The sequence below is a fragment of the Corvus kubaryi genome, unplaced genomic scaffold (genome assembly GCF_017639235.1).
Source record: "Corvus kubaryi isolate FWS band 111438036 unplaced genomic scaffold, C.kubaryi_AGA036_p1.0 37341, whole genome shotgun sequence".
In the NCBI taxonomy this organism is placed as follows: Eukaryota; Metazoa; Chordata; class Aves; order Passeriformes; family Corvidae; genus Corvus; species Corvus kubaryi.
The window spans coordinates 9,148,029-9,175,906 of NW_024581112.1; the positions used below are offsets into that span (position 1 = coordinate 9,148,029).

The 27,878-nt window shown below is 51.8% G+C and overlaps 1 protein-coding gene across 7 annotated transcripts in view; it reads right to left on the bottom strand.

Annotated features, from left to right (window-relative positions):
- The window catches only part of BOC (BOC cell adhesion associated, oncogene regulated), a 54,955-nt gene that overhangs the window by 2,244 nt on the left and 24,833 nt on the right, over positions 1-27,878 (bottom strand). For 4 of the 7 annotated variants that reach the window (XM_042031818.1, XM_042031821.1, XM_042031820.1 and 1 more), the window contains 15 exons: positions 21,156-21,323; positions 20,503-20,781; positions 12,651-12,797; positions 12,236-12,379; positions 11,528-11,821; positions 10,447-10,719; positions 9,604-9,905; positions 6,755-6,917; positions 5,755-5,865; positions 4,335-4,541; positions 3,338-3,519; positions 2,102-2,207; positions 1,794-1,916; positions 915-1,136; positions 284-510 (listed from right to left, as the gene is read on the bottom strand). In XM_042031818.1, coding sequence (XP_041887752.1) covers positions 284-510; positions 915-1,136; positions 1,794-1,916; positions 2,102-2,207; positions 3,338-3,519; positions 4,335-4,541; positions 5,755-5,865; positions 6,755-6,917; positions 9,604-9,905; positions 10,447-10,719; positions 11,528-11,821; positions 12,236-12,379; positions 12,651-12,797; positions 20,503-20,781; positions 21,156-21,240 — 2,865 coding nt within the window. In that variant the 5' untranslated portion in view covers positions 21,241-21,323. Of the gene's footprint in view, positions 1-283; positions 511-914; positions 1,137-1,793; positions 1,917-2,101; positions 2,208-3,337; positions 3,520-4,334; positions 4,542-5,754; positions 5,866-6,754; positions 6,918-9,603; positions 9,906-10,446; positions 10,720-11,527; positions 11,822-12,235; positions 12,380-12,650; positions 12,798-20,502; positions 20,782-21,155; positions 21,324-24,654; positions 24,731-27,878 lie in introns of those variants that run through there. The other 3 variants (XM_042031824.1, XM_042031822.1, XM_042031823.1) reach the window with 3 other exon arrangements.

Consider the following 27,878-nt stretch of genomic DNA (forward strand, 5'->3'; position numbering starts at 1 on the left):
GGGGAAACAGGAACTGTTCCCATCAGAGTAGCCTTTTCTCACTGCCTCCTCCATACTCAGAGCCACTGGCCCAAGAAACTACCCCTTCAGCAGTGTTTTGGAGACCTTCCTGTTCCCCCCATGTCTCAGACTTCACTGCAAAGGGGAAACCTCTTTTGGGAAGGCAGTCTTGCCACTTCTACATGCTGCAAAGTGTGCCAGCCACATCTGGAGAAGTCCTCTCACTGCAAGTGTGGCCTCCAGCTCATGACAAACCAGCTCTTGATCCCAGGTGTGGACTCACCTGTGGCACTTCATCGGGGCTGTAATCTCGGGGCTTAGTGCTTGCATACCCCACTCCTGCAGAGGGGCAGATGCCATTCAGATGTGCCCTGCTGGCATAGGGCTGCCCATTAACAAAGGGATGTCCGCTGGCACGAGGAGCAGAGATGCCTCTCAGAGGCACCATGGTGTACTGGCAGGATGACACCAGCAGCCCAGCTCCCGGGAAGCTCATGTCGATGGTTTGCTCTGCAGAGGCAAGGGAAAGAAAGTCTGAGGCAAAAATGAGAGGTAAAGTGAAGCTTGTTGAAGCTCAGCTTGTATAGGGTTAGGCTGTCCTATCAGGCAGCTATTTTGGCACGCAAAGTATTCTTGGAGACCAATGGCAGAAAGGGGCCCTACACAGCTGCAAATGTAGTGCCCCTTTGCCCCTAGTCCCAGAGGTTCCTTTGCAACAAGGCAAGCAGGACAGGAGACAAACAGTGGCCTTTGTCTTTATGGGATTCCATCTGAGATTTGCCCTCGACCCACCCCTTCCCTGCTTCCCACAATTCCCTCACATTTTGGGTGTTTGATGCAACTATACCCCGGGTCAGATTTAATCCACAGGCAAACCACATCCTGTAAATCAGCCCTCAAGAAACAACCCTTACTCTGCTTGGACCAAGCTCTCCAAAGGCAAAAGGGGATGAAAGCCACGATGAGGAGTACAATGGAGCCCAGCACAACGCCTACAATCAAGTACGGCAAGTCGCTGGAACGGGCCACCATGGCTCCTGTCCCCAGGCCACTGTGCCCACCACTGAGTGGAGGACGCTGCTGAGGGGGCACTGTGGCGGGTGGAAGACGACCTGGCAGACCAAGAGACTTCCGAGCTGTGGAAAGAAGAGAGAGAACATTAGACAGAGACATGGCAGATGGCATAGCAGCCCAATCCAGGAACGTTTACACTGCTGTGGAGTGGCCAGAGATCTATGGTGGCTTTAAAGAAGCACTCCTGGATGACAGGATTCCTAGGCTGATGCATACGGCAGTACAGACAAGGCCTCTGTGCTTGGCTCACAGCTCTGCCAGATCTGCTCTTGGACTGCTCAAGCAAAAGCAAAACCAAAAGAGCTTCTCCAAAGCACACACTTGGACTTAATGCTGTTCCTGTCATGACAGTGCAGCTGCTTGGAAGACAACATGGGGCCTGCTTCTAACACAACACCGGAGTTCAGCACAGCAAGGGGAAGTTAGCCCTTCTGCTTCCAGTCGCTACCTATGTGATAGGAAAACAAAAGGTGAAACTGCTACTCTGAGGGGCAGCGATGGACTCTGCACAAGGCTAAGTACACAGACAGGTCACATACTGATCAACGGCATGGATGAGCCTGTGTCTCTCTTCTCCCCAGCGCTGCCTCCACCACTTCGCTGGAGCTTGGGTGACGCACTGCCAGGCAGGGATGGTTCCTGCCCTGCTGTGCTCTGACAGCTGCAGGCAGGGAAGGCAGCAGGCTCTGCTCCCAGAGCTGCCCGGGGAAGCCGCTTACCTTTGGTTTCACAGATCATCACGTTGCTGAACTCGCTTTCGCCTCCCTCGTTGAAGCACTGCATCTTAATGTCATACGAGGTCTCTGGCTGCAGGTGGCTGATGGAGTGCCAGTACCGATCTCCTGAGGAGGGAACAAGCACAGGGAGCTCGTAGCTTCCTCAGGGAACAGGCAGCTGGCCCAGCTCTGCAGCAGTGCCAGGTAATGTAGCCTGGACAGCTGCTGCCTTTTGTGCACAGGGCTCCTTTTGGCTGTGCTGTCTTCCAGTAGGAACCAGCGGCTGGGACCAGTCTCTCAACTTCTCCTACCTTCCACCACGTCCTTCTTGTAGTCACTGTCATTGTCACTGTCAGTGGGGCGGTAGTAGATGTAAAATCCATGGATGGGAGTGTTGTTGTTGCTGGCTGGGATGTACTGCAGAGAATGGGAGGGAGAGCAGAAATTAGCAGAGATGTCAATGCTCTGTATTGTACTAGGTGAGGAGCAGGTGGGATAAATGGGATGGGACAGGAACAAAACCTAGCAGAGGGATCTTCCTCATGTTGCCACTGGTTTGCACAATAAGGGCTTCCCTGCAAAAGCCGAGTGCTACTTTCTACTCTCAAGCTTTGCTTCTCTCAGGTAACAGACAAGCTGTGAATCTGGGCCTGTCACTCCAGGCTCTGCTACCTCTCACAGCAGCCACAGCCAATGACTCAGAGAAAAAAAACTCCTCAACAACAGTGACTCAGCTGGGCATGGGCAAGCACACCATCACCTTGACTCCGGTAGGCTCATGGCTTCCAGACCAACTAGGTTTGCCATGAACTGGTCACTGCAGGAGCCTTGTGTTTCTGAAGACAGCTCTCTTCCTCCCCCACACCCAGGGCAGTACTGTCCCAGCTCTGTGTGTTCTTGCTGTCTTTCACCCAGTATTTTATCAAGGTACTGCTTGAGTTTAAATGAACAGCAGTGCCCACCCTGCCTTGTGGCAATTTCTGGCTAGAAGCAGCTAGGAGAGGAGAGCAAAGCATCCCTCCAAATAAACTCTAAGCTGCTGAAAACACTTGGATCTGGGCTTGTGATCCAGAAGATCCTACCCACTCCTAAAAATCCTTTGGAGTGGACTGCTGTAAATGATTATCAGCATTTAGGATTGTTACCCAGCAAACGAATGTGAAGAACGTATCTGCTGGAAAATACTAGGACAGAGAGCGGTGCTAATGAATTCCAGGAATGTGACCAGGAGAGCAAGCAGCCACCCCATGCATTACTGAACTGTGCTTGTTGAACAAAATGGTCAAGACCCCAAGGTTACCCACTGAAATCTTCCTGTATGCAATGTTAGATTCAGATGGAAAGGGTTTCCTAGGCTCTCTGACTTCCTGCCCTTCTATGTGTTCCAAGCCCAGTCGTCCTTTGGCAGAGACAGCTTTTGTATCCCAGCTCCATTTGTGCTGGTGGCAGGCTCCAGTGTGGTAACCTGGAGGAGGTGTAAGTGGGCAAGGAGCACCCACACACCTGGTTCCTGCCCCTGCAGTGCTCCCCACCCCTACAAACCTTACCATCCACTTGAGCATGATGGTGGTCTCGTTGATAGCGTCCGTGAAGGTGATGTAGGGCCCGGCCACAGGGCGCTCGTAGACGCGGTTGCTGTAGCCGGACACCACGTACGGCCGGGACGCCGCGCTGGGCTCGCTCTCTCCCAGGATGTTCAGCGCCCGCACACGGAACTTATAGGATGTGCCTATGGGGAAAATGCAAAGTAAAAGCGTTGCAGGGATTGGAGTCTTCCAAGATTTCTACTGTCAGCACGGCCCTGAGCATGAAGAGGGGCTACATCTCCAGAAAGCAGAGAGCCTACAGGGAGTTTGTCATGGAAGTACAAACACCGAATGGCCACATTTCAGCTATGTCCTAGGTGGAGCCTGCTTTTATTTACCTTCCCCAGTTCCTGTCTGGATGGTCCAAAGGTCAGATAGCAGTTTTGGAAGGTGTGTAGGGGGTTAAGAAATGCCTGAAAGGATATCCTGACCTGAAAGCAGGTATGGAAAGGCATTCTTCCTCTACTCCATGGGAATTAAGTACATAAACGTCAGTTCAAAGCTTAAGTTATTTTTACCCAAATTTCATTTTATTGGTCTTTAGTTTGGGGTAGTTATGTTCCCCTTTTAAGCTGTCCAGCTCAGTGATAAGATCTTTTCTCATGTGAAGTGCAATGGGATTTGTGTGCCCATCTGTCTTGCCTGTGGCTAAGGAAAGTTTTGTCCTGTCTGGTAAACAGCAAAACCAAATGCCTTTAGTAACTGTATCCTGTAATACAGAGAAGCATGCCTGAGCCTCCCCAGGGGAGGTCAAACCTATGCTGGTCTTTGCAGCTGGAGAAACTGGAGAAGCATCTACAGCTTTTTCCCCACGCACCTAAGGTGGGAGTCAGGGAAGCTTTGTTTTGATCACACATGCCAGGGCTGAGCAGGATGTGACAGATGGTTAACCATCCTCCAGGGACCCTGCAGCTTTCCTACAGACCTCCAGGAAGCAGGGAGGAGAGCACCTGCCTACCTTTCTCCAGGCCTGGGATTTCCACAGAGAGGCGAGAGGGAGGAATGTCACTGGTGGCCAGGACCCAGTCTCCCAGCTTCTTCAATTTCTTATACTCCACACGGAAAGACTGGATGGGGAACCCGCCATTCCCTCGGGGGATCCAGGTCACGTACACAGATGTCTCTGATGCCATGGAGATGGTTGGACGGTCCGGTGCCTCTGGAGCTGCAAGGGACCCAGAAGGAGATCAGGACATGAAACGTATTCTGCCCCACCTGTCTGGAGGATCCAGTAGCTCAGAGGTATGTGGGTGAAGGACTACCTGCACTGCACCCACCCACATGCTCTGTAAATCTTGAATGCTCTCTTCCTTCTGTGTCTTCATTAGAGCTGGCACCCCTAAATCCTCACTCCTTTCAGTTTGTGCCCGCAAGCACCTTTTACTCCTGCTTGCATCCTGCTCCTTTTCCACTCCCAGCTCAAGTAAGACAAGACAAGGTTTGAGGTGTGATCACCCATCATGGGAGGGAGAGCAGTGAGAGGGGTGGATGCAGGGCTGGAGATGGAGCAAAAAGCCTGGGTGATGTGGAAGCTGTGAGCAGGGGGAGAGTGATGCTGGGGACAGCCAAGTGTAGGAGATGGAAACAGAAGAGATTGAGAAGAAACAGCTGGGAAGGAAATAAGGAAAAGTTCTGAACTGTGGAAATGCAACTTGACAGGAAAACAGTCAAAAGATGGGAGGGAAAGAGATGAACGGAGCTATGGATATGAAAATAAAGGCAACAAATGAATGAGTATGGGGCAGACTGAAGGATGGGACTTCACAGGAGGATTAGGATTGAAGGAGAGAATTTCAGAGAAATGATAATGGCAATAGTAATGGTAGAGGCAAGGTGGGAAACAACAAATTGGATTGACCAGTAAGGATCTGATGTTTCTCCAGTGCAGCAAGATACCCAAATGGAGCACTCTGCACCCCTATAATGAGAACTAATTGCCCCTTGCCAGGGCTTGGCTAAGAGAGGAGGATGCCAGGACATGCAGGGACTTGGTCCCCATTCCTCCCTCACATTCCATCAGCACCCTTGGTGCAGCAGAGTTTGTTGTTCCTGTGCCCACACATACAGACTCCAAGACAAGGCTTTCCGAACCCTCCGTGTGGAACTCAGCAAGAGGCAGAGCGTTGCTGAGAAGTCCTTGCATTAAAGGTGGGGCCAGGCAGTGGGATTTGCCTGCTCTCCAGAACTGTCTGCCAAGGGCAGTAGCAGGGGTGTCCCACAAGGACCTCTCCTTGTCAGGAAGTAGAAACCACCCATCCAGCATTGCAGTCTTGATTTACCCAGCAGAGACTTCAACCCCAGCATGGCCTGGCCACTGCCACCCATAAGAGACCCAGCACCCTTCACCCTCGCCGCTGCCAGTTCAGGGAGGGCCTTACGGGACAGACGGCTGTTGTCGGCCTGGTTACTGCTCTGAGTGCTCGTGCCTGGGTCATCCCTCTGGATCTGCTGCTCTTTGCTGGCAACAATCTCTGGTTTTGGGCGCCGGCCTGTGCAGAAGGGAGAGGTGGCATCAGTAAAAGAGAGCAGAGATGCGCTCTCTGAACTAGCTTGTGCTGTGATGAGGAAAGCAAATATTCCCAGACAGGATGCGGAGGTAAGTACTTCCTGGATTCTAACAGCCCTAGGGGCTCAAAGCACTCAGCCTGCTGGCAGGAACTAAAGCTAAAGGGGCAGATTTGTTAATAGATCCCCTTCATATTTAATTTTCCACAACTTATATTGGTTTTCTTGAAATGTTGCTAGATTCTGCCTGAGAAGGTAGTGATTATCACAAGACAGGAGCCTGGGGGGAGATGTGAGCAAGCTCAACACCGTGGGGAAGGGTGCTATGAAGGGAACACCATTCCCCACACCTTCTGGAGAAATGCAAACCAGCCAGGGGACAGGGGCACTTAGCATAGATGTTTGGAACATCCTTTTATTGGCAAAGACCGCTCAGCACCCAGCAGACCGTGTGGGAAGGCTTGGAGTTTCCTTTAGTGCAGGAGAGGCTTTCAGAGACAGCTAAGATGAACACCTGATGGGAAACCTCCCCAGGGTGATCCTGTCTCCAGGCAGAGGATGGATTAAACAACCTCTTGACATTTATGATAGACCCATTTTCTACGGTTCTGGAAGTGTTCAACTGCAACACCAAGGGAAGAAGGGACTCGTTCCAACCCACATAGAGGATGGGTTGGAATTTTCCCCATCCTACCCTCCACTGTCCCTTCTGACAGTTGCTCTAAACTGAGGGCAGATGGGTTTCCAGAGCAGACACACACCCATTGTCCTTAGGCTGGTGCCTTGTGCTCAGGGCTGGGACAGGATGTTTCAGAGGCCCCCCCCCCCCCGACTCAGAGCAGAGGGGAACCCAGGGGAAGGTTTGCCCTTTACCGGTGCGGAAGGTGACCATGGCCGTCTGTCCCTCGCCGGCACAGTTGTGAGCAGCCATCTCCACCTCGTAGAGGCTCCCAGGGTCCAGCCTGGTGAGGGTCAGGCGGTGCTGCGAGGCTGGGACATCCCTCACTGCCCAGCTGTCCGAGGCGTTGGTGACCTGCTGAGAGACCAATGCAGGCGTTGCAGAGCTGGGGGCAGGCTGGGCTTCTTGTGGGCACTGAGCTCAGAAGCTTTATTAGTAAGCTGTGTACTAATCACGTCTACCTTCCCTCTCTGCAAAGGAATTGCAGCAAGCAATTCAGGTATAAGCAGGACAAGTCACCTAAGCCCCAGAGTGTTTTCTTGACCCCAGGGTTCAGTCAGCCCTGTTCTGTCCTCTGGGTCCCTCTGATACCACCACACCTCAATGTGTGTAAGTCTCTGGAGTGGGTGTGCCCCTCAAGATGCAGCATTAGCCACAGGACTGAGCTGCTTTAGGAGCCAAACCTGTCCTGCAGCCCAGCTGCTGAGCTGCTCATTTAGATGCTGGCCATTTACATGGGATGAGGTACCCAGACAGAAGTTTGTTTTACTGAGTTTTATCCAGCCTCACCCCTGGCACTTTGGGGCTGAAATGAAGAACCATAATGCTGGAGCACAAGTTTCTGCAGGGAGGAGACCATGTATGGCCACAGCCCTCAGAAAGGCTTGGAAACACAGTTTGTTTTTTGGTGCTACCCTGATGCCCCATGCAGAGGGGGAGGGAAGGTGGGACCTTCCTCCTTCTCCCCAGCTGCAAAGATAATATTTTTGCAGGCAAATAGGCAGGACACTGAAGTGACCTGGTGCCGAAAGGAGCATTAGTAATGCAGGCAACGCAACAGAACGGAAATGCCAAGACTCTGCTGTATCATTCATCTTCTCCAAGCATTTGACACTGACTGATTAATGCCTGCCTCGTTTTATTTTTATTCCTGAGCCTGCAAAATTGTGAGGCCAGGGAGGGGAGCCCTAAAGGCTGCTAATATCCAGGAAAGAAAAAGAGAAACTCTTAAGAAAAAAAAGTAAGTTCTGCATGGCATCTGATTGCTTGCAGGCTGCTGAGAGTTTAGGGGCAGTGTATGAACAGGGTAAAAAGAGACATTCATAGATATTTTCTAGAGAAGAAGCAGAACCTTGCCCAGTTCAAATGTAGGTCTCCTGTTAGTAGGTCTAACTTTCCTTACAGCCATCTTCTACACAAAGAGCCTTTTCTTTTGTCGCTGAATTGATTCCTTCCCTCTCCACACACATGCTTTTCCAGTCAGAAGTGTCAAAACCAGATCATTATATAACTTGATCCTAAGGATCTTGGATAGAAAGAGACTCTTTCTAAACAAGTTTAAGGGTTATTGGGACTAATTCCATTCCACACAATCCTTAAGCATCCCAAGAAAGAGTCTCCAGCTGAGAATTTGGACTACACTGAGAACATATTACTGCAAACTGCAGTGACCCACGGTGACCTTCACTGCCCCACGGCCCCTTCCAGGTGAAGCGCTGAAAAACAAAACAAATATGGACAAACTCCAAGGCTGTGAGTTCAGATCGCAAGCAGAATTGGTAGTTACATGATACACCATTGGGGAATAAATCTCTTCTTGGCAGACAACCAGAGCCAATAGTCTGGGGATGCTTTTGGCATCTTTGTTTTTTTATTTAAGCTCACCCTATTGTGTTCCTGTGCTGGCATCTTCTGCCTTTGTTTTAAAGGGCTCTTTACAGAGATGGTTAGCTGAAATCCTCATCTTAAGTTTTGTTTAGAAAGAAATCAAAGATTGTAACAGTCTTCTGTTACACTGTATTTTCACAAAATCACACAGTTCCAGGAAAATAGATACATATATTCACATGTACGTGAAAATAGTGCCTTGCAGTGGCTGTGAATCCCAAACATGTGCTCTAGCAAGTTTTTGGAATATACTCAAACACCTGCCTCTCTACTGCAACTCCCTGCCTACTCAAAGGAAAGAAAAGCAGCAGACAAATAAATTCAAGCTCTTTTTTCCCATTTATCTCCAGCAAAATGGAAAGAGATACCTTAGACCTCAAAAGCAGAATTTTTCCATCGACAATGCTTCGCCATTTAAAGAAACTGCTGGGCTACAGCTGTGCCCACACTGTGCCCACGGTGCTGTGAAGCACCCCAGAGGGAGGAGCCCTTGGGCCCCAGCAGGACTCGGCCATACACCATGTGCTCAGATTGTGCCACCTGCAAGAGATGTACCCAACAGTGCACTGCCTTCCAGCTTCTAGAATAAAACCAGTGGATAAGGACCTTCCCAGAGGATTTAGCATGGCTATGGCAACTCTCTGCTGGCTCCTCACACTCACTGAGCATGAGCACTTCAGTGCTGCTGGGCAGGGCAGGCACATGCAGTGGAGAGGCTGCTGCTCTGTGTCCTGCAGCCCAAGCCGGTCAAGGCAGAGGTGTCCCCGTGGCTTGTGCCAAGACAAAAGCATTCCAGAGCAAGTCATCGTGCAACCTGCCCTCAGGACTTCCTACTTGTGCAAGGACACAACTGAGAATTGGAAGTGGAAGCTACCGGAAAAATGCGTGCATGTGCCTTCTGCATACTTCAGCAGACAGGCTCTGCCATTGGGCTCTTCCTGGACAGCTCAGCAAACCTCCTCTCACAGCCTGTACTCATCACACCTCAACAGGCTGAGCTGCAGCACAGGAGGTCCCACTAACCAGTGCCACCAGTGAGTGATGGGTGCCCCTGCCCCAACACGCCTGCTCACAAGGTGTCAAATGTGTGGTGAGGCCACCAGCCTGCCTGGGAACAGCACAGAGGGAAGATGGGAGCAGGGCAAAACAGTGATACCTTGCGATGCTTCACCACGTAATAGAGGATGGGCGCTCTGCTGTCAGGCCGGGGTCTCCACACGAGGTCATAGCTGTCTGTCTTGGATGTCCGTGGAGAACTGAGGATGATGGGGGCTTCGGCTGGAGTCACCAGCTCCTTGTTGGCTGCACACTGTGGAGATGCTGCTAGCGGGGTTGTTCCAGGCTTTGGCAGTCTAGCTTTATCCAAGGGCAGCAGCTTTAAGGCACTGTCCCTGGAAGGTGGTGTTGGAGGTTGAGCCGAGTCCAGCTGGGCATCTCGCCCAGGGTTGAGTGGAGCTCCTGGAAGACAAGGTGTCATGGCAGGGTAAATGCCCATCCCAGGCTGCAGTGAAGGCAGAGCTGTGAGCCCCTTGTGTGGTGCTGCCTGCTGTGCCACTCAAAAAGGTGTTGGCAACAATCCCTCCTTCCCCTGCTATAAACCACAGGGCTCCCTGCCTCTCTGAAGTCCCTCTTACCCTGTGTAAGTTCAACAGGGTCCAAGGAATCAGGTGGTACCTCTCTTACCCCAGGTGAATTCAGCTTTTAGGCTCTTGCTCAGTGCAAGCTCAGAGGCAGAGCTAAGCCATGGGGTGAGGCACCACACCCAGATGTCCCATGTCTCTTGTGTAGCGATCGCCCAACGTGCACACATGGCCCTGCCCTTAGAAGTGAAACTGCTGTCATGTGTTCCCACAGGGAGATATGGAGACCCCAGGCAGAACAGCACTCGCAGCATAGGTTAAACGGGAGGCAGGAGCAACACACCAACTTTCTTCCCCTGTCCTTGTTCTGTGTGTTAGGCTGTGACTGAACAGCCACGAGTTTGGAGAGAGTGGCTTACCCGGGCGGGCTGTCCTCAGCTGCACCATGGCTTGGGCACTGCCCACCTCGTTCTCGGCCATGCACTGGTAGATGCCCTCGTCCTCGGGCCCCACGCTGAGCAGCCGCAGCGCCCGGCGCGACAGCCGCAGCCGGTGGCTGCCCGACAGCGGCACCGCGTTGCGCAGCCACATCACCGAGGGCTGCGGGTTCCCTCGCACCTCGCACGTGAACTTGGCGCTCTGGCCCCAGGGAATGATCTGCTGGGACAGCTCCACGGTGACCTCTGGGGGTTCTGTGTGAGGAAAAACCACAGATTGCTGAGTGCCACTTGGCTGGGAGCACGGCATGGTCATGGCTTTGCACTTCCCTCTCTGGCAGGGATGAGAGCAGAGTGATGGATCCTTTCCTACCCTAAACTCCCACTTCCTTTGTGGGGGCCCACATGGGTCTGCTTCAATGCTCCTCCCCTTCAGCATCCACACAAACTGCAAACAGACGTAGTCCAAGGCCATCTGCCCTCTCACATGACATCAGACATCTACAAGTCCCATTTTTCTGAGCTGAAATGCTACTCTGCAAAGATTGTGCTTGTGCCACAACACACTGGCACCTGATGAAATGCAATCTGTGAAACACAGGCTTAGTCTCCCTAACAACTGTGAGAAGGGGAAGTGTGCATGGTAGAAATACCTAAGGTGTAGTATCCCTTACATTTTCCACCCCATAGAGAGCTTCCCTACAAAACAGAACAAAAACCAAGGCACTCCAATGTCTCTTCCTTATGCCAATGTCAAATACGTCTAAGAAGCAACCAGTCCTCCACTAGAAAGTATTAGAACAAAAGCAGTGCCACAAATGACAGGAGAAGAGCTTCTGCAGAGGAAGGGAGGATCCAAGGGATCCAAGGGAGCCAAGAAGGAGAAACCACTACCCTCAAGAAAGAATGTCTAGTCTCCTGGAAACTGGAACCACAAGCAGGGGTTTGCGTTACATTAGGGTTTGTCCAGGAAGAGGAGAGTGCATCGGTGCTAGTCTTTTCCCCTAAAAGCAGCGATGAGGGTCCAAGTCCTTTCTGAAACAGCAGCTCCAGCAGCACTCACCAAACACCTGCACGTTGTAGAAGATGAAGGCGGCTCCGGCCTCCCCAACGCCATTGTCAGCCGTGCAGCTGTAGGTGCCCGAGTCCTCCTCGCTTGTGGGGTCGATCAGGAGGTTGCTGAGCAGGAAGCGCGTCTTGTTGTAAGCGGAGACGCCAGAGCCATCCTTGGCCCAGGTGACCCGCGGTGGGGGGATCCCGCTGGCCACACACTCCAGAATGAGGCTCTGGCCCTTGGTGACAATGATGGTCTGAGCCTCAGGAGGGTAGATTATCCGGGCTGCCTCTGCTGTGGAGCCTGGGGAGGAGAGAGAGAGGAAGGAGATGGGTGGGAAGGAAGGTGGATGGTGGGAGAGCACCCTGTGCATTGGGTAGGTAGGGTTAGTGGTAGGGCACACTGTTTCCCTGTGCTGGGGCAGGTAAATGGCAATGCAGGACAAGAGGGACATTCTCTAAGGGTTTCACACACACAGCAAAGCCACCTTGCCAAAGGGCTAAGGGCCTTTGCTTGCCCACTACCAAGAACAAATCCTAAGGAAGCACAGCAATGCCAGGGCTGCATACACACACTCCAGGAGCAGACCCTGGGGCCTTCTGCTGCTGGAAAGGAGTTTTCTCAGCACTGGTAATGGTTCACACAGAAAACCAGCTGCCATAGCACTGGTCTGTGCTCCAAAAGCTGGAGATGTGCAGTGAAGGGAGAGTGGCTTACGTCTCACACGGAGCCTCTCACTGGAGACTGAAGTTTTCACCTCCTGTGTCACGGGGTTGTAGGCAGCACATTTATAAGTCCCCTCATCCTCTTGGCTGGCATTAACAATCTGAAGGTTCCCAGATGGCATAATAAGGTAATTGTCTGTAGAGAGAGAAAAGAAGATGGCACATGGTCACAAGATATGTTCCTGTCCAGCCTCCTGGAAGACATGCAGTGTCCTGAAGAAAAACCACATGATGTCCCAGGCAGCATGGACATCAGGGAGACCACGCCAGGGACCCTGAACTAACTTGTGCTCAGACAGGTGGCAAAGGGACGAGGACGCAGCAGGCAGAGACAGCTACTGCTGGTAAGGAAGGGTGAAACTGAGCGTCCTGTGAGGGAACCTGTCGGGACAGACAGGTGCACTCACCTCGGGAGGCCTCCAGCCACTCCTGCTTCACACTGTAGCGGACCTGAGCCTTGGGGTGACTTTCAGGCAGGTCACAGGCAATCACGGCTGTGTTCCCTTCATCCACCTCAATCACGTGCTGGCCATCAAACTTGAAATCTTTGAGATCTGCAAAAAGAGCAAAGGACAAGGCATCTCAGTGGCTGGCTGGACATCTCAGTGTCAGCTCATCCTCTCCCCATGGACTCAGGGCTGTTCCATCATGGTGCCAGCAGAGGACTGCTCTGACCCCAGCAGCTAGGGAAACTGGCCTGCTTTCACACTTTTATTTTTTTTCGCCTTCTTCCTACAAAATGAGTAACTTAAAACACAGCTTCTGCAGAGACCGCCTGCTCCAGTGCTGGGAAACCAGGTGCGAAAAATCCTGGCCTGGGAGTAAAAAATGAGCCAACTTACTGCAGCACTGAAAGGAGGCCAAAAAAGGTCCTTCTGCCTCCTGCTATTTCACACACTGCTGTCATGCTACCGAGAAGCTGACTTTGTAGTTGTAACTCAGAGAGCCCAGCCTGCTTCAAGAGAGTACAGATGCCAGGTGGGAGAAAGTTTGTGATGCTCCCTGAGCTCCTCCAACACCTGAGAAATTGGCATCTGTGCTCTGGGCACTCTTGCTCCCATCAAATATCTCACAGCTGAAAGTTGTGGTTAACCACAATGCTTCACATGTGCCCAAGCAGTGCCCACGCTCCAGTTAAAAGAACAGGGACTTGAGAGGAAAACCAGCTCCTCTTCTACATGGCACAGCTGATCCTTCCCTAAAGCATCTGTGAAAACCCTGTCCCACCACATCCCCCTGCCAGGCTGTGCTGGGGATTCCTGCCCTGGCTGGGCTGATGTGGGCAGCAGGACTGGAAGCACAGGAAGTGCTTTTTGTTTTATTTTCCCTGTTTTTGTAAAGCAGGAGGAGAGGACTGCAGTAAAACCCTACATCTGGCAGGGCAAGGGAGCATGCCAACCTGGCCCCACAAAACTTTCCAGAGACAAAACTGGTTTCCATTCTCTCTGGGTGTGATGGCAAATCTTACTGAGGCACTGCAAGCTTGAAGTTTGTCTCAGACAGTCTGTGGTGTGAGGGAGGAGGTTTTGTGCCAGGAAGAAAGTCTCTCACATGCATTTTTACAATGCTGTACACCAGCCCAGGCGACCACTAGTGACAATGGCACATCCCGCAGTTGGTCGCAGGTCACGCTGTCACATCAAGGCTCAGGTTGGTGCCTCTTCCCAGGACCCAGGGCTAACAGATCTCCTGAGTGGCATGCCACTAAATCTGGATGAGACCACACTTCCTTTGCAAAACCCCACTCTAAGGCAATGTGTTGCATCTGCAGCCACGGCATGGCCACGTGCTGTCGACAGCTCCCTCACCCCTAGAAATCCATCGCAGGACGTGGCACCAGCGACCTCGGGCAGTTTGGGGAGCGGGGGAAGCAGGAGGGCTGGCGGCGGGCGGGCGGCAGGCAGCCTTCCTTGGCAGCCCCAGCCAGCAGAAAAATGTGGGGTTTGTTCTCTGGGAAATGCAGCAGCGCTCCAAGAGCAAAAGACAACTCTGGCTCCAAGCTTCTCCCACCCACAGTCATGGAAAAGTGACATGAAATTTCTCAAGCAGACTTTCTGATTAAAGCAAGATCCTTTATGGAGTTTAAATAAAAACCAGCTCTCTTGGCAAGGCGTCGAGAAAGCCTCCCTGAGCGCGGTGCGGAGGGGCTGTTGGGCGGCTGCTGGGGGAGCCAGCGGTCCCGGGCCCAGATCTGAGGGAAGGGGAGGAGGTTGAAAAGAAAGGGAGGTTTTGCAATGTCATAAAAATGATTTGCAATGAACATGCTTAATACTTCTGGAATTTCTTGGCATTGTTCAATTAAAAAAAAAAAATAAAAAGAAGGAATATGGGTGAACTTCAGAAATGTGATTAATCCTTTAAGACAAGCTAAGGAGGGGAGCCATGTTTCCACTGGATATTAAAGCCAGATGAAAGTTAACTCAACTTGTGAAAAGCTGGCAGCACCTCACGCTCCTCCTCCAACGAAAGTTACTGCTGGGGAGGGGAATGATGATGGATATTTTCTCCTCTTTGCTTTTTATATTTGATCAAGGAATAAAATAGTAAGAGCCACAGAAATGGAAAGAGGTGGAGAAGTGGCAAAAGCTCAGTGTCTGCCTGCCCACATTGCGCATGTTTCTCCGATCAACAAAATATAAACGAGCATCAGGAAAATTAATGTGCGCCTTGGTGGTCTGGATTCATCACAGCCAAATTAAGATTTTAGAGCCAAGGCACAGGCTCCAGCAATGCTGGCAGGGATCTGCACACACACACTTACACGAGCACGTGTACATACACACACACCCTGAAGAGAAGAAGGGGCCCAGGAGCCTGGAAAAAGAGCAGACCCAAGGTCCTGGCACAGCAGAGCCATCTTGAAGATGGAAAATGATGACCAGGGCACCTCCTGGGACGACTGGGGGCTGGGCAGACAGGGGGACCTCTCACATGCAGCCCCCCAGATGGTGGCTCAGCCCACATCTCACAGCTGTAGGTGTTGCAGCCCCACAATAGGGAGCAGGACCTGCAGCTCTTCCTGGCTTCCCCTCAGCCCAGAAGCGAGGCATGAAGGAGTGAAACTTTGGACAGAGGGGGAGAGAACAGAGGAAAGGGATCCTGGGGTGGCTGGGGGAGCAAGAACCAGGATCCTCTGGAGAAGCACAGTGAAACTGGCAGGAGAGAGGGGAAAAACAGCAGAACTGGGACAAACTACTTTCTCATATGCCAAGTGTATGAGCTTCCTGCCAAACTACTCCCCTAAATTCCTGCTTCCCCACAGAGAACAAGACTGATTTATTTACCAGTGGATTTTGGCCACGGGCGATCTCAACTGCCCTGCTCGCCACTGGTATGGGCATGTACAGCCATCCTTTAGCACTGATGCGTCAGCCAGAGATGGTGAGGGGTGGTCAGGGTCACCCCGTCCCCCTCTGTGCATGGGACAAGCTCCCCCACACACATCCTGTTGCATTTGGCCCCAGCACAGCAAAACAGAGGGTGCAGTGCCAAGCTGGGACAACCGGCTTCACCCTGAGGGGTTCAGACAAGCTGCCCCCAAGTTGTGGAGGGACCATATATGCTCCCCCCCAGCAGGCAGGGCAGGGCAGGGAGGGGTGGAGGAGAGGGTCCATGCCAGGACTTGCCAGGGGATATGCAGCACTTGCCCCTTCAGCAGCAGCAGCCAGGTCCCACATCTAACATGCAATTTGCACCAGAGTCTAACATTCACTGCAGCTGGGAGAAACCACATCCCTTCTCATTGGCTGTGTTTTCCTTCTCATATGGCAGCACCCAGCGTGCCAGCCCATGTTCTTGTCCTTAAAAGACATGCCTGACCACAGTGAAGCAAGTCCTCATCTACCAGCCATTGTCCAGGAGGTGCTGCGGACAGGCAGACTGAGCGCTGCCAATCCCAGCCCTGCTGGGACAACAGGGCTTTTTTTTTTTTCCCTTTTTTTCCCCTTTTTTTGTTTAGGAGGGAGTGCAACCAAAGGCCATTGCTTGTGTCCATCTGCAGCCAGCTCCGAGGCGCGATGGGGCGAGCTGGGGTGCGGGGAGGGTCAGCCCTGCAGCCAACTGTGCTGCTGTCACTGGGGAGGGAAACCAGCTGAATCCCAGGGCTGGGGGCCAAGCAACGAGGCAGGCGAGACAGACCCGATTAAATGAATGGGAGACCATAAATAACTTTGGAGAAGAAGCAATAGTAAATAAAATTATGACCCCCAAGGTAAAAGTCCTCCCTGCCATAGGGAAGGGTGAAAGAGGGAAGGGGAAGGAGCCTGAGAAGGGGAATAGGCAGGAATGGAGTTCTCCATCCTGGGGGCAGGCACCCTCCACATTTCCCCCCTCAGCTGTGAGAGCAGCCTAGGGCTATGGCTCTCGCTCCCCATCCAGCCAGCACCGCAGGAGCCTGGGCACTGGTGCTGTCACCACCAGATTCCTCCCACCCTGCTGAGACAGGCACAGCCCCACAGACTCCTGCCTACTCACACCGCCCCAGCACATCTCCCCCACCATGCCTCAGCCCCACTCCCCGACCCTGGGCCCATCTCACGGTCCTCATGCCACAACTCTGCTGGCTCACAAAACACCACCTGTGTTTTCCTTCTCTCCCCTTCTCACACCGCCTCTGCCCCGGGGCCAGAGCCCCCATGCCTGCTCTGCAAATGCTTTTCCAACAGGCAGCCATCCCCTTCCCTCCCTCCCTCTTGCCATTTCTCTGGGGAGTATCAGAGGAGAGGCCCCCGTGAAGGAAAATGAATGGGGCTGTCTTCAGAAAGCAGCTGCAAATTCCTGGGGGATGCCCAGCCCGACCCCGTGCAGGGTCACTGCCCACAAGCACCACATGCTGAGGTCCAGCTTCCCACACGTGCTGCCACAAGACCGAGGACTGACCTCACCCGTGGCACCGATGGAGGGAACAGGGCAGTGAGCCTCCCTGGGACACAGGTACCTGCACTCCCACATCCCTGGCCACAGGACACTGGAATGGGTGGAGTTTCTTTGTTGCACCCCTCATCTATTTTTCTGTTTTGTATTTAAATGTCATGTCTATCCAGGTCAGGCTTGCTGCTGTTTGCTACACTGATTTTCCTTGTGTGCAGATGAGTGCTGGGAATTACACAGCTCTTGCCACCTCTGTGCATCAGCTTTGCTCCAGCCCCGCACTTCAGTTGCCCCTGTGAGCTCCACGAAGAGCTCTTGACCTTCCAAACCTTTGGTTGTTACAGAACCAGCCCTCAGCACCATGTACAAGTCCCTGGTGGAATTACTTGGCGCCACCAGATCCCACTGCAGCCATGCCTTTTACATACAGCACCTCTATTCAGGAGAGGGGCCGGGGCAGGGCTTGCTGGCAGGATGGCAACTTTGCTCCCTAGAATCAGGCACGGAAAGTATCTGTCTTCTTTGCAGCTGTCATCCATATGAAGGCTTAAGGCTGGGCTTGGAAAACCAGGAATACTCCTGTTTTATCCATACACAGTCCCAGACTGCAGTGCTGCCCTGGGGCCTGCAGCGCTGATCTTGTGCACCATGGCCAGGCCAGCAGTGATCAGCAGGTGCGACCTGCAGTGACCTGCACTGACATGCCACAGGCTGCCAAGGTTGTGTGGAGCACCAGGTCAGCTCTAACTGGACTCAAAGGTGCCCAAGTAATGCCTGAAGTGCTACTCCCTTTGTCACTTTATGAAAGCTCTCCCTTCTGCAAATCCCTCCACCCTCCACCTCCTGGATATACAACAGCTATTTTATCTCTGCTGGAGAAATTAAATGCAAGTTTCAACCAGCTCTCTGAGCCAGGGGGCAGAGAGATGGACTCGGCGTCACTGTGCTGCAGATGAGAGCAGGAGGTATCAGTCCCAGGGCTACGCTGTGGCTGCCAGCACTGCAGTGATGGTTATCTACCTGCTGACTGTCAGCAAAGCACAGGGAGGCCCTGGGGGACCGGGCACACAGAGCCTGGGGCAGTCAAGACTGTTTCCTTCAAAGAAGGCAAAAAGAAAGGAGGGGAAATAGCCTAAAAGCTTGCCAGACAATGTTACCCACACTCCTTGAAACCTAGCAAGTCACTTCTTTCAATGACTCCAGGTCCTCTTCCAAAATAAACCTAAGCCTTGAAAATATTTCCATTGCTCCCCCCGCCCCCCTGCTTTCATTCACATTCCAGTTTCACCTTCCCCCTGCTACTCCAAAATAACTTCTGGATGGAAACTAAGAATTTCAGATGGTTCTCTTTCAGCCCTGAAGGTTATCTGGAGAAGATGTATCAACTGCAATGCTGACCTGCCAGGGGCTTTCCTCTCCCTCCCAGGACCATGGTCGCCACTGAATCAGCTCTGAGCAAGGTCCTGCAGAGGAGGTCTGGAGCAGGAGACAGAGCCTGGGGCACACCTGCTACCACAGCTTTCAAACTCAGTCCCACCACCAACTGGTGCTTCCTGTTATTTCAGACCACTGCAGTGCCACTGTTGCAAGCAGCCTTCAGCTCATGAACATGAGACTGGTTATTTGAACCCATTCAGAAGAGGTCTTCCTCCTACACCCTCAGTCCCACATCTTTACTTGGACACTCTCTCTTTCTTCACTCGCTGACTGCTAAATCTTCCCCACCTGAGTGCTCTCTATCACCCAAGGCTGTCCAGGTGTGTGGGATACAGCCTCTGCCATCCCCAGCTTCCCCAGAGGACGAGGGACCCATGCAGCGCAGTGCAGCGCAGCACAGGGGTTTTCCACAATGGATTAGTTGCCTGATCATCCAACCTCTGGCTCCAGTTCTGTGAGCTCCACTGAATGGTGCTCCTGACTTCCTCTCAGAAGTCCATTTGTCATGACAGGGACCACAGCAATGGCCAAGTCCTTCTCTTCTGCACACATACCCCCAGCAGGCGAAGGTGACTTGGCACCTGGAGAGGGCTGATGCACTACTCAGTTGTGGCTTTGATTTGGCCTGAAGGACATGGTGGGGCCTTCTGGTGCTTTAGGACCTGTCTCCATCCACCACTGATGCTAGACCAAAGCAGATAGGTCAGACATACTTTTCCGAGGAGAGATAGAGCTGGTGGGGGTGGGTTGGGGTGCGAGTAAAAAAAGAAAAGGGGATCAGCTAAGCAGGAACTGATCAGGCTGAGGAGCTGTGCACACCCTACTCTCCTAAATGCAAACCATGCCCTTGGTAATCCCATCCACCTCTCCCCTCCTCTCCTTCTTTCTATCAGGCCACCAGCACACACAGCCCCCTTTCTGCTCTGGAATGTGTTCTCCGAAACTTAATCTCAGCATGGGGCTCAGGCCAAATCCCCTGACAGATTCGGCCCTGTGACAACCCCCTCCCACCCTGCCTCAGAGTTCAGCAACTCTCTCCTTGCTTTCCCTGGCCTCCTCCTCCTCCCACCCAGCCTGGCCTAAACATTTCACTGCTGATTAATGTATCAGTGACAAGCCAATAGCTCTTGGCTTTAAAGCAAAGTCAGGCCCCACTTTGCACAAACATCTTCACTTCTTCATTTTCTTAAGACTTAGCCCCAAACTCCCTTTTGCTCGGAAAGATGAAGCCCTTTCTACGCTCAGGGACTGTCACTGCAAGGCAATGGCAACCTCCACCAAACACTGTGTGGGCTTCTGAGAAGGTGGGGCTTTCCACTGCTCTTTCTCAGATGCATCCAAACACAGCACTTTCTGGCCAAATACACACAACATCTGGCCAAAACCAGGCACTTGTAAGAAGAGTTCCCCACCTAAGACACCTCTGGCCATGCACACATCTCCAAATGCCAGAGGGCAGCAGTGAGGAGCACGTAAGCTCAGGGATAGGAGCAAAGTCCCTCACTCAGAGCTGTGTCTCAGGAAGGCAGTAAAACTTAGCACACACTGACCCTGTGCTGGCAGCAGTCCTGCAGCAGCCCCAGCAGCAGTTTGGCCATCAGCACCAGCAGGTACTATTTGTACACTCAACACGTCAGGAACCAGAGGAGGCAGCATGACTGTCAGGAAACTGACCAGGCACACAAACCCCATAGCTCGGGTATTCCCTGGTCTTGCAAAAACTTCTCCCTGCAGGGCAGGTCTGCAGCCTACCACACAGAAGGAGGACAGCTTGGGTGAGGCTGGGCCACAACATGTCAGCCAGTCCACAATCACAAACGCTACAAAATGGCCTACACCAAAGGAGTCATCCCTTGATGCCAACATGGACAAGCAAGAATAGATGAGCCTCTCAAGATGCGTGAGAGATGGCCCAAGCAAAGCAGGGGCTGGCAGAGAACTGAAGCTACTCACTAGCTAAGGTGACCACTGCAGGGACACTGGCAATGACTCCTTCGGGCACACGAGCGATGCACTGGTATCGCCCCACGGTGCGGTTGTTGAGAGCCGTGATGACGAGCTTCCCTCGCTCCACGTGGATACCCAGCACCTCGTCTGATCCAGCCAGCTCCTTCCCGTTCAGTCTCCAGGTGAGGTTCACTCGGGGCGGGTCCACCACACACCCCAGGCTGACTGGACCCCCAAGTTTTTGGACAATGGAAGCAGGCTGCACTGTGACCTGCAGAGATTCACCTGCACAGAGGGAAAAAATGGGAATAAGAAAGCTCTGTGAGACTCAGCAATAGAAAGGATGCAGAAAAAAGCTGTGGTGCTGTACATTTTGCATTCCCCATCGCCCCTGCTTGCGCTGCACCTTCCCCTTGACTCCACACACACCCACCCTGAGATGTTTGGAGATGTACATCAGCCCCATTTCTTCTTGACACTGCCAGAGAGAATTGTCCCACTCCAAATGTATCTCCTCCTCTGGAGGAGGGTTTGAACCTAGACCTTTGGTCAAGGCTACTCACGGAACAGCAGAGAGAGAGAAAACCACTTTGTACTTGAGGCATGGCTATGCAAAACAGCATCAAGGCAAACCAAAATGGGTCAGAACAGACACTCACTCAGTTTGGCAAAACAGCTGGCGGCCGCAAGCACGAGGCAAGGGATGGGGGACATGGGCCTCTTCCTTCCACGTGTCATTGCCATCCCATGCGGTGTGACCTGGGGCGCCCAGGGAAGGGTCCCATAAGCTGCCTCAGGGGATGCAGTGGATGTGCGGCAGTGGATTCCTGCGGATGACAAGAGACACGATGGATGAAACCCTCAGCTTCTCTCTGCTTTCCAGCCCTGCCTGGCTTCTCCACCAACATCCCTAAACTGCCACAGATTCACCGAGCCAGTGGCCTGAGGAGGCTACAGACACTGATGCAAGCATTTCTCTTCTCCAGCCTCTCCCCCAGACATGGTTGGGAGTCTCCCAAGACATCCCATCCTCAGCCCTCAGTACACGAGCACACACAGACACACACTCCCTTTCCCCATTTCATACTTGGCACAGTGAATGACAGTGATGCACACCAGGCAATTTTCAGGAGCAAAACACAAACATTTTCAACAAAGTGTCACTGAAGATCCACTGAGTGTTGCTGCCACTTCTTGGCTATGTCTGGAATATATTCTACTCTAAACACTAAAGTAAATGAGCACTACAAGTCCATTCTGAGAGACTCAACCTATGAAAACACTTCAGTTTAACTGTTCTGCCTGAAACACACCACCTGTTTTGAGTCTACACAAACCACCAGGTTCATATTTGAAAGTACCAACTAGCCCCCAAAAAACTAGAAATGTAAGGCCACCTGTCACAACCCAGGTTGCTGTGAAGAGCTGCACACTGCAGCAGCTGCTTTGGAGACTCATGAACGAATATTAAAGCAGACAAGTCAGGTCAGAGGGATTAAAGACCTCAGTAGCTCCCCCAAGAGACACCTCAGATGTCAGAATGAATTCATCTTTAATCAAAGGCAACAGGCTGAAATCAAGAGGAGATTTCCCTCTACTGGCCTCATAATGCAGCTATAGGATTTTGAGCTCCCTTCAGCTGCAGCACTAGGATGACCTGCAAGTCCTAAGGCACTGCAGAATTGCTCCTGTGGTATGTCTATAGGGAAGAAGCCCAAGACCGAACCCAAAGCAGCCATGGCAGACAGCCCAAGCAGCAGCTGATTAGCAATCAGCTCATTAGCCACAAGCACCATCCTCAAGAGCACCTGACTCTGCAGGGTCCTTACTTCCTACTTCCACCATGGTCACTGCTTGAGCCATCACCTGCTGGAACATGCGCTCTCCATAACCATCCCAGTCAAAAAGAGGGCACGAGTCCCTCCAAGCATAATCCCCCAAAATTAAACTTCCTAACTCCAGAAGTAACGACTGACACAGGCTCCCCCTGAGAGGCTTGGTGAGTTGCTCAAAGCAAGGCTGATTACTGCTAGCAAGGAACCACAGCATTTGGGGAAATACCACCAAGCTACTCTTAAATGACTTTGCTTGGCCTTTGGGGACAGCAAAGGTGCAAGAGTGCAGCACAGGGCAATGTCCATGGCCAGCCACACTGAGGTCCCCATCATGACAGCAAGAATCCAGCAAGCTCGCTTGCATGCATCTCTGCAAATTGGGCTGTCCCTTTTCCCCCCACCATGTCCCAGAGCCCTGCTTGAACGAGAAATAATGGAAGAGACATTCATATAAAGTTGAAAAGAGAGAAGAAAAGCCTCCTCTGAGCTGGTGATTTCAAAAGGAAAAAAACAGCAAGTAATGCAACGTGCGGCTGGAGTTTTGAGAAGGCCACAAAGAGCATCTTTACATGGCACTTTGCAGGCCAGTATGAGTCCAGTGCACTGGCTGGCCCAGCAGGCTCTACACAAGGCAGCTCTTTCCAGGAGTTACACAGTCATGGGAAGAGTGGCTGTGAGGCCAAGATGACAGGCCCTGCTAAGAGGCAGGGTAAATTAAGTCAAGCTTGGCATAGCCCAATGTGGCTTCCAGGCATGCAGGAGCATGGACAGAGCTCAGATATCGGGCATATCCTGAAGGCACCCAGAGAGACCAGCTAGGCCATACTCCAGCTACTGCACGCCACAGCCCCATTACATGTGAAAATCCCTGTGGGTAACCTCCAGTGCCAAAGAGACAAGACAGCAACTTCCCTCCCACACACCTCATCCTTCTTGGTATTCACTCTCCTCACCTGAGGAGAGTCTCAACATTTCCCCCACCAACCAGCACATAGTGTCGTACACGATACTTCAGTGATTGACCTGGAGACCCACCTGAGTTGCTCGAGTTTATTTCTCCACGTAAGACAGCCACCAAAGCACCCTTCATTAGGCCACAGCCACTAGGGCAAGTCACCACTGATGATGGCTGTAAAAGTGCCCTGGGTCTGTCCATACCAGAACACGCAGCATTGACACCACTGCTGATGCTCAAGTTAATGTCCCACTAAGTACACTCATCTGGAAAAGACTTTGAGTTAGGTCTGGCTTTAAAACACCTCACACCCTAAGGTTTCCTGGAGATGGAAAGCCTTACACTGATGTGGAAGAAACATTTTGGGGCAGGACCTACTGTCTGGTTCCTCAGTGCTGGAAGCCTATGGAGCAAAGCTGACTCATTCCCCCTATCTGGATGGGTTTGGCAGCAGAATGGAAAAATATTGGACGGAGAGGAGTTGTTCCTTGGAGCCCAGGCTGAGGGAGGGGGTAGGCAAAGACATTCCCAACCAGACCTCCCTGCAGCTCTGCGTTGCACAGAGCCTCTGGCCAGAAAGGCAAAGCCAAAGGCGCAGAACTGAGCATGAGCCCCTTCACGAGCTAGGAGACCACCCAGGCACATCGATGCAATGACTGAACTGGCTGCCCCCAGGTCTGTGAAAAGATGAAGAGCAATACATGGGGAGAAAAAAAAGAGGAGCTCAAAAAATTTGGCTACGGCACTGGGCAGATTGAACAGTATTGAGCAGAGAGTGAGGAGGGAAGGTGTGTTGCAGCAAGTGTATGGTACCTAAAACCATGACACTCCCCAAACCTCCAGGCAAGGGTATGAGCTCTAAATAGGGACATGTGGCCATTTCTTTCACAGCTGAGTGAAGTACAAAAAGTAAATGGCCAGCATAAAAATAATGAGGAAAATGAATGAAAACATCAATTCCAAAAGAACTATTAGGATCCAGGGCCAGATTTTGAAATTCTCAGCTTCCACAATTGAAGCCAGATTTTCAAAAGCATTCAGTTCTTGACATGCTGAGCTCTCCTGAATAGGCAACCAACTTATTTTGATGCCTAAATGGGAGCTGACCTCTTTTGAAAATGCTGCCCTTAAGCAGTCTGCAATAGTGCAAAGCAAGGAACTTTATTAATCAGGCAGCTTTCGATCTGCCTCATGTCCCTGCCAGCAGCACCAGAGCAGACTGCAGTGGGAGAGGAGGCAGAGGTGGGGAGTGGAGGAGGCCCCAGGCATTCCAGTTGACTTCCCAGAGGTGGTGGTCCCAGGCAGGGGCTGCAGGGCTGCTGCATGACAGCGTCCTGCTCTGCTGCCTCCATTCCCCAAGGCAGGTACCTTGTGAGCTGCCCCTGGTTGCCAGCACTTCTGCAGCCACCAACACCAGCCTTGACAGCTCCTGCTTAATTGTTATCTAGGAAAAGAAAGAGTTAAAATAATTTAAAGACGTTCAAGAGTGAGGGCAAACAAAAAAATTATTTGTTTATTTATTTTAAATTCTTTCCTGACAGGTTAAAATAACAATTTCCTGTCTGTGGAGCTCTAAGTCCCTTTCAGACAGCCCAGTAAATCAAAGAAGGGGCCATTAAGAGAAAAAAATTAACGAGAGCTTCATCAGCTAAGGAGGGGTGGTGGGGGTGTAAAATCTGTCGGCTCGGCTTCCCACCACACACCTAACCCTGCCCCAGCTGTGCCGCGGCGACGGAGGGCACTGCAAAGGCAGCGGAGCAAGAAAGGAAAACCAGAGGTGAAGATATAAAAGGGAAGAAAGGCCCGTGCCTGTGCAGGGGGGTGACAAAACTCGAAAGGAAAAGGGGATTTGAATTAAGCACAGGCAGCAGGAGAGGTGTTTGCTGATTAGAAACTGAAGGTTTTACTGAGGAAATGCTGCTCACAGCCCCAAGCCCCCTCCTGCTTAACAAGGGCCAGCCAAGCAGCCCTCGTTACTGCCACACTGCCTGTAATTTACAAGGTTCCCAAATAGGAACCAGCCTCTGCCCCAGCTCCGGGGCAGCATCCCTGCACCACACATCCCAGCTCCGCCGGCAGGCTGAGGGAATGCACAGGCAGACCGGGAGCTGGGAAAGTCACCCATGCACATGACATTGGTCTGGGGCTGTGTCAGGCAGAACAGGCCTTGGGCACATCTTCCTGCAAGGGATCAACTGTGGGAAGGAGTAGGCACTGCTTTGCACCGAGGGTAAGGCTGCAGCAACTTCAGTCCAGCTAACAGCTGGGGACACCCTGGGTGACTCTGGAGAATTCACTGCAGCTGCTCTCTGTTTCCAGCAAGTCAAGTAGGGACAATGGTACTCCCAGCTCTCTGTTTCATACATTGAGACCTTAGCTTTTCAGAAAAAGCAATGTCTTACACAGTACTATGAGCCAATTTTACTTGTAATCATTGGTTTTTAATACAATACAGTATTTTTCCCCCATTAAGCACAAACCACTGAAAAACAAAATGTGAAAGAGAAAAGAGCAACAGTATCCCTTTGTTTTACAAATTTAGGAATCTGAGGGCTAGAAGAGGAAGCCAACCTGGCCCAAGGTTATACAGTAAAGCAGTGCCAGGCAGGGCTAGAAATCAAAAGCTCTCTCACTGGGACCTCCATCCCATCAAGCAAGCTGCTCTCGGACCCCCAATCTTTTCCATCCCACCTGAAAAATCACATGGTACAACTGTATAATCCTCTAGCTGCAAAAATACTGTCCAGGTGACATACCTGAGCAGATCAGCTGCAAAGTCCCTGCATGATTCCTGGGCATGGACAGCAATCTGGGCATCCCTGACTGCTTCTCCCCAACCCATCAAACAGTAACATCCTGCAGGGCAAAATTAACCTCTACCCAACCCCTGTCCCCATTCCAAAGTATTAATTTCACACTGTTAAATTATGCTCATTTTCTCTGCAAGGGTTTGGAAAAGGACAGGTTGGAGTAGGACAGAAGCTCCCATGTAACAGCATGGGCAGCTGATGGGGATGGGTGTGCAGGTGCCATAGGAAGTGGCAGGATCCCAAATGGGAAGTGGTTGGTATCAGGAGAGGGCAGAAAGGCAGAACCCAATGTTACACCACCTTATCAAGGTGGTAGCACAGTGTATGTGGAAACAGGGAGAAAAGCTTGCCTGTTTTTTCCCTCTGTAGCACTGAGAGCTGATTTAAGAGTGCATTAGCTCTTTTAACATAGCCCTTGACTAACTGTATGAGGAGGTCCCCTCCTCCCTTTTTAAAAGTGATTAGGCAAAAAAAGATTCTCTTACTGTCTGCTTGTGAGCTCAGAGAGTCCATCAAAAAGCCACAACAGAGAAAGTGTCTGGAATAAATTCATGCTTATAGGCAGAAGGAAAATATCCTGAGTAAAACCTGGCATGGCACAACCACCACAGATCAGTGGGTTTGCCTCCAAACTGCAACTAGGTGACCCTAAAGAAGAACCACAGTTTTAATTCAAGCAAGTCCTGAGCAACAGACACCTCTTTAAAAATAAACTTAACTTGTAAGTAAAACATCTCTTTTCTTTGAGCAGAACTGCTCATGCAAACCAAACCAGCAACAAACCAAACGTGCAACAACCTTCGTAACTTTCTTCTGTCTTCCTCAGGATGAAGTTACTTCCCTGAGCAGTTCCCCGAGCAGTTTTCCACAACAGCCTGCAGCCTCACCAGGGAGAGGACTGGGCATGCTGGCTTTGAATTAGCAACAGGATGCAAAGCCTTCTCATAGCCTGTCTGACTTTTGCACATATCCCTGAGGACCCAATGCCTGCAGTTTCTGGCACCTCTCCATCCAACGGCTCCTCTGAACTGAGCGCCACTTTCCAGCTGGCATTGATCAGGCTGACTTTGCTGAGCTCCAGCAAACCCCTTCACGTTGGCATTTCATCAGCCAGCAAGTGTGAGGCCGCTTGAAGAACGAAATGCCACCCTCATACCCACTACGGGCTCCCCAGCGTCACCATGGCAGAGGCACCGTGAGTGTGGCTCGCTTTGGGCGCTGCCTGTGGCATGGTGGTCCCAGGGTGGCTGGACCCGCCAGCCTGGGACAGCCCTAGTGCAGGCGGGCCAGGAATGCAAAGATGGCCTTGTCCCACAGGATACACGTCCTTTTTTCCACAGTTATCAGGAGAGGAGCCCTGTGCTAAAACAGAGTATACACACTGGCTTCTGCTGCCCCTTGGCGTGCCCTGAAAGCAGCTCCAGTCCTTGAAAAGACAAGGCTAAAGCGTAAGAAAAAAAGAAAACCCACGTCCTTTCTTCAATATCATGCTCCCCCCATGCCCTAGACACTTAATTTCCCTCCTTCCCCCCCGGCTTCCCCCTCCATTCTGAGTAAATTCAATTTGACAACCCTGCTAATTGGATAAACGCTGCTCCCTACGCTCCTTTAAGGCTGCCCGCTTTTCTCTCCTTGTTTTTGGAGGGCGATTGTGGCTGTTCTTTAACATGAATTCCATCTGCTTTATTTCTCCTCTGCCCATTCAAGACCCCTCCTGAATATGTATGAGGGGCTGTGCCCCCCCCACCCCCTTTCTCCTCCATCCCACCTCCCTCCCTCATC